Source organism: Rhincodon typus, chromosome 31, assembly GCF_021869965.1.
Source record: "Rhincodon typus isolate 14 chromosome 31, sRhiTyp1.1, whole genome shotgun sequence".
Classification (NCBI taxonomy): domain Eukaryota; kingdom Metazoa; phylum Chordata; class Chondrichthyes; order Orectolobiformes; family Rhincodontidae; genus Rhincodon; species Rhincodon typus.
Genome location: NC_063362.1, coordinates 11,504,401 through 11,510,792, shown reverse-complemented (window position 1 = coordinate 11,510,792; position 6,392 = coordinate 11,504,401). Strand labels below are relative to the sequence as shown.

At 40.9% G+C, this 6,392-nt stretch overlaps 1 protein-coding gene across 1 annotated transcript in view; it reads right to left on the bottom strand.

Moving 5' to 3' along the window:
• LOC109920475 (actin-like) overlaps nt 1–1,996 on the bottom strand; it is an 8,692-nt gene extending 6,696 nt beyond the window's left edge. The window contains exon 1 of the mRNA XM_020520514.1: nt 1,979–1,996. Coding sequence (XP_020376103.1) covers nt 1,979–1,996 — 18 coding nt within the window. The remainder of the gene's footprint in view (nt 1–1,978) is intronic.
• Between the last annotated feature and the right edge of the window lie 4,396 nt (nt 1,997–6,392).

Sequence of the window (6,392 nt, the reverse complement as noted above, 5' to 3'; positions counted from 1 at the left end):
ACCTGAAACGCCAACTTTCCTGCTCCTCTGATGCTGCCTGGCCTGCTGTGCTCCTCCAGCTCCACACTGTGTTATCTCTGACTCCAGCATCGGCAGTTGTTACTATCTCGCAACAAAGTAAGACATGGATAAAACACTGGTCAAGACAAAATGGCTACAGCTTTGCTCTTACCAGCTTCTGCACCAGTGTCAGGATTTGAAGCAAAACTGGAATTTCTTCCATGTACAATGGCAAAATTATGAAATTGTGGTGCATTTACTGAGTAAACCATATCATTTGCATATTGCTACACTTTAATCACTGCTGGAAAGAGACCCTAAATTGCTCTGAAAGAGCAGAAAGAACACATGGAAAAAATTCCAAAGTTTGAAGGCATGCTTTGAGTCCCAAGTGAATGCTACTTATGTGTGGTACATATTCAATATTAAGGATTAAAATGCAAAAGTTACCATTGATTAGTACATAACATCATTAATTCAGCTTGCAGAAACCCATGACTTTGTGTAATGATGATGTCATTAAAGGCAGGATTGTATTTGAGATAAGAGATCCTGCAATGAGAGCACATCCACTAAAAGTGAGAAACTTACACTTGGGAACAATCGATGTGCAGAAGTGCTGAGGTTTTGAATCAGCAGCAGGAGCATATTCATAGCAGAACAAACGAGGTCTTACACTTTGCTGATGAATCTGCCAGGCATCAAAAGGATGTTGGAGGAGCCCACCAATGTTCCCAGTGCCATGTTGAATGTGGAATGAATGTGCTCAGCTGTCTCGATGGTCAGGTTGGTGACCAGCATAGACAGCCAAATCCCTCACATTCAGGACCTGCACTGAATTGTTTTATCCAGGGGTGCTCAGCATCATTATGAAAGTGACTTAGAGACGAGCGTCCCTGACTTCACTCCAGGTGCCACTTCCTCTCAGGGAGACAGAGTGATGCCAGCTGGCATCCAGTGAGATCAAGAGCAACAGACAAGACCCATTATAAGATTCTTCTTGGGGCACTGCAGAGGTGCCTGGCCCCTCTACATCTCCCCTCTATGTGGTTTCAAAACCCGCAGCGGTTCAATTCAAGAGTTTGGTTGCCATATTACTCTGTGATGCATCCAGATAGGATGCTTTCTACAGTGCATCTATAAAAATTAGTAAGAGTCCTTGTGGACATGCCGAATTTCCTCAGTCTCCTGAGGAAGTAGAGGTGTCACTGTGCTTTCTTGACTGTCGCATCGATATAGGTGGACCAGGACAAATTGTTGGTGATCATCCCTCCCAGGACTTTGATGCTGTTGACCATTTCCACCTCAGCACCATTGATATGGACAGGGGTGCACCCTCCACTCCATTTCCTGAAGTCAATGGCCAACTCCTTCATTTTGCTGATGTTGACGGAGAGATGTTGTCTTTGCACCATGCCACTAAGTACTCAATCTCTCTCCTGTACTCTGTCTGTCATTGTTGGAGATCTGACCTAAAATGGTGGTTTTGACAACAAACTTGTAAATGTGGTGGAATTTGGCCACACAGTCACACCATGGCTGAATATGCAGGCTTGTGGGCAATGGTGTTGTGGATTATGGTGGAGGTGGTGTTGTTGCTTATTCTTATTGATTGTGATTGATGAGTCAGGAAGTTGAGGATCCAGTTACAGAGCGGGAAGCAAAAGGACACCTCATTGAACCCTGTGGACTACTGCTGTTGAACTGTGTTCCCCTAATTTTTTTTTCTCCAGCCATAATCTCTGTAACTTTTTGTTTATCTATGTCAGGGAGCAGGTGATGGATGTATTAATTAAGAATAGATTGGGTTTGAAATAATTGTGTAAATATGGGCAAATAGTAATCAGTGAGAGTTTGATGGAGTGTAGCTAACTGAAATAAAATGTTCACATCAAAGTATTGAGTTAGTTTCTGTTTAAAGAGTCTTTTAAAAAGTATAACTTGAGTGATATGCAGGCTCTGCCTCTGATGTATGTATATCCTCCCCATCCTTCATGTCCTGTTTTGAATTGTTATCCATGTGGCCTCTTTGACTTGCAAACTTTTCCTATTTTTGTTGAGCCTCTTTATATAAATAATAATGTATCCACTTTACCCATGCCTTTGTTAGCCCTTGCCCATATAGAGGTCCCCTTTTCAGAGATCCCAGTCCCCTCCTATTCATTGTGAGGTGGCATCCTACTATCTCCATCTACCCCCTTGCACTGTCACCATTCCTTCAATGAGCCAATATAATGAAGTTTATACCAAGACTCAAGTTGCCTGCTTTCCCTCGAACACCATGAACTACCTTCTGAAAAGTAAGACCTCAGGACTATGTGCGCCCCCCACGACCCGCCCACTCCACCCCCCCACCATGACTGACTTTGTAGGACGGCCCCGACTGACCATGGACCAGACCCTGAATATCTCCATAGCACCGAAACTGATTTATCTGTAATCCCCAGATTGGTTGCAAGTGTCCTGCAAGATTGATTGTGTCCCAGTCCTTGGATTGCAAGGACGCAGAACCCCAGACTCTGGTAGGAAAAATTGCCTGGCTAACCATGGTCAATCCCCACATTAGAATCAGATGAGTCTCTTGCTTGGTTGTGGCAGCATCTTCTGATTGACTGTAATCCCCTCACACAATTAAGGAATGCTCCCCTTTGAGTTCCACATGGCCATTTGCTTAAAGCACATGCGGTGTGTTTGCTGGCATATAGTACAGGACATACACTGACATGTCCGTCCACTTGATTTTCCATGCTCACCATTGCGACAGCTGCCTGTATCTTATTTTGTGTTGAAAAGCAATGCAAGCTAAAAGGCTGTCAGCCTGTAACTGAGCAATAAAAGCCCCTGCGGACTCAAAAAGCAAGGTAACCTGCAGAGAACCTGGTAGCCTGTAAGTCTTCACGTCAGGCAGTGTTCCCTAAGAAAGCAATGAGAAGTACACAGAGGATGGCAGCCTCAGGTAAGTACAAAATAAGTGAGCACTAAGAAAGCAAGATAAGATCCGTAAGATGCATCCTGTGCAGATGGATGAGGTGTGTGTGTGTGTGTGTGTGTGTGTTTGTGTGTGTGTGTGTGTCTGCATGCAAAGTAAACTGGCAGAAGCATGCAAACTATAGGTATTCTTCAGCACCAAAGTAAAGTGTTAAGGACTGAAGTGGTGTGTGAGTTGGTCCAAGAGCATGCATTATAATGTGGTGAGGATGGTATTTTGCCAATATTGTGCGTGTGAGATGGGTCGAGGAGATTTAAGACCATGGAGCACGCAGATATGTTATTATCAGAAGCAGATGATGCCTGGGACAAGTATTCAGTGAGCTGCAGTGGCCAGGTATCCACATTGATCTACATGTCAGACTGTCTAGTTTCTTGGGAAAGGAGAGGATAATTGGAAGTGCTTTATAAATAAGGTAAATTGGGGCTTTGATGAGAAGCAAATGCCTTGAAATAAGATAGTTGCTGCATATTGGCAAGATTCTAAAGTCAACAGTTCAGACTTGAGGGGGAGATTTCAAAGATTTTTCTTGATGTCGGTATTCTGATTTTTTTTCATTCTCCCCATTATTTTCTCACCTTTCTTGTTGTTGCTTATACTAAACAGGGAGAGGACAGCTTTACTCATGTTTTGGCTTTAACGGTCATTACAGGCCAGGGAGTTAACCTGGAAATTTCTAGCCAGTATGAAATGGTCACATACCAAGTTATGCTATTAATGAACAGTGCTTCTGAATTTTTAAATGAATCCTGCAAGTTTTGAACTTTTATCCTTGTCTTCAAATTCTTTCAAAGCCTTGTCACCCCACATCCCAATAACCTCCTCCAGCCTTATCATATCCCCAGAATACACGTTCTGAGGAAGGGTCACCGGACCCGAAACGTTAACTCTGATTTTTTCTTCACAGATGCTGCCAGACCTGCTGAGCTTTTCCATTAACTTCTGCTTTGTTTCTGATTTACAGCATCTGCAGTTATTTTGGTTTTTACAATTTCTCTTGTTCATCCCCATTTCTTCTTACTGTCTTGAAGTGACTATGCCTTTAAATGCCCAGGCCCAATGTTCTCTAAATTTCTCTCTTCTCCAACCTCTCTTCTATGAGAAGCCCTCTCTTTTACTAAATTGCTGGTCACCTTCCTTCTTAAGAATGACATTCCTCCTACATCTGAGGGATAATTTACAACATTAAAGACATTTGCAAACATAATTTGTTGCTGTTGATTAGCAATAACTTCTAACCATTCTCCTTGTTGAAATATTACTCTTTGCTTGCTGGGAAGTACATAAAAATATGCTCCAATTCTGTGTCTGTACATTTTTGCAGGGAGTTTCCCATGTGGAAGAAAGATTTATGTAGCAATTTTGGTTGAAGTTTTAACCAAAAAAAAGTTTTTATTTGATCATTTTAAATTTCATTACCTGGAAAGAATATAAAACATTTATAAGATTTATATTTCCTGTGTTTTTCTTTGTGCACCCTCAATAAGGAGATCTAAGTGACTTGTTTCATTGCAAGCTATATTTTCTTAACGTGCCAGTTCATGCCAACTCATTAGATCAATTTTTAATTGGTCAACTGACCCAAGAGCTTACACTTTGTAAAGGCTGTTTAAAATAGGTGATGTTTAGATTCATGTTTGGAATAAAGATTTTGATTTAATTCCATGACTTCTCTCCCTTTCTACCTAAAGGCTCATAGATTCCGGAAAAGTCCCAGACGTTTGGAAAACTGCCAATGTCACACATTTATTTAAAAAAGGAAACGAGACAAAAAGTAGTTAACTATAGGCCAGTTAGCTTAACATCTGTTATTGGGAAAATGTTAGTATCTATTATAAAGTATAAAATAACAGAGCAATTAGAAATCAATAATGTGATCAGAGTCAGCTTGGTCTCATGAAGGGAAAATCATACGTTAAAAAATTACGATAATTCTTTGAGGAGGTAACAAGTAGAATAGATAAAGGGGAAGCAATGGATGTAATATATTTGGATTTTCAGAACATGTTTGGTAAGGTACTACACATTAGGCTACTTAATATGATGAGAACCCATGGTGTTGGAGACAATGGTTAGAGGATTGGCTAACTAATTATAAGTCAGAGTTGGGATAAGGATGGCAAACTGTAATGAATGGTATGCCACAGGGATCAGTTCTAGGGGCACAATTATTTCCAAGATATACTAATGACTTGGATGAGGAGAGTGAATGTGCAATAGCCAAGATTTCAGATGACACAAAAATACTTAGAAAGGCAAGTAGTGAGGATGACAGAAAGAATCTGAAGAGAGATTTGACAGTTTAAACAAATGAGTGAAAACTTGGCAGATGGAATATAATGTAGGGAAATGTAAGGTTATGCACTTTGGCAGGAACAGTAGAGGAGTTGAATATTATTTAAATGGTAAAAGACTGCAGAAAGGAAAGGGATTTGGGAGTCATTGTTCATGAATCACAAGAAACTGGCATCCAATTTCAGCTGGTAATAGGGAAGGCAAATGGAATGTTGGCCTTTATTACAAAGGGAATGGAATACAAAAGCAGGGAGGTTTTGTTAAAATTATAAAATGACTAGTCAAGTCACAGCTGGAATGCTATGAACAGTTTTGGTAGCCTTATCTAAAGATACCTAGAAATTGAATAATGAGAAGAGTTGAATGTAACAAAGTAAACAGGCCTTAGATATTGCTCATGCTCAGATTTAGTTTTAGATTTTTGATTTTAGATTTTATTGTCACAGGTGCTCAAGTACAGGAAAACAGTGAAAAGTATAACGTCACCACTCATCGCACCATCTTAGGTACCAAGGTACCTAGGTACAAAAAAAAGCACAGGTACAAAGTAATAAGGGAAACGAGAGTTAAGAAGTAAGCATTTTTTCATAGAATAGTAGAAAAGAAAGGTAACAGTTTACATTGAAGTCTTTAGTAGTTTAAACAAGGAAAATAAAGGAGTAAGTCAAGAGTTCAACAAGCTTTGATGAGTCATCCGCTTATCCCGCTCTCCAGGGAGACCCCAGCTGTCTGTTCTCGACACCACCACCACAGATGCCATTGCTGCTGCTTAAACTGCCACCTCTCCGATCTCCCTCAGTGCCTCTGAAATGTGCCCAGGCAGGATCCATTCGCACACCGAACCGCGACACCTCCATGAGCCAACAGGAGACCAGCCAACATACTGCCAAGAAACCAGGCTGAGAGCTGTTTATCTCTATTGGAGTAAAGTCAGTGCTCTGGTGCCCTTGGAGAGGGAGTAAGCACTGCCCACTGGCTCACTTAAGGTTTTTCATGATTGGTGGGCACCACAGGGGCTGGGGTATATTAATAATCTTTCCGAAGACATTTTAATTTAAAATTTTCACGGCTTCTTTTGAAATTTTGAATTAAGTTACAGTGCTCCTTA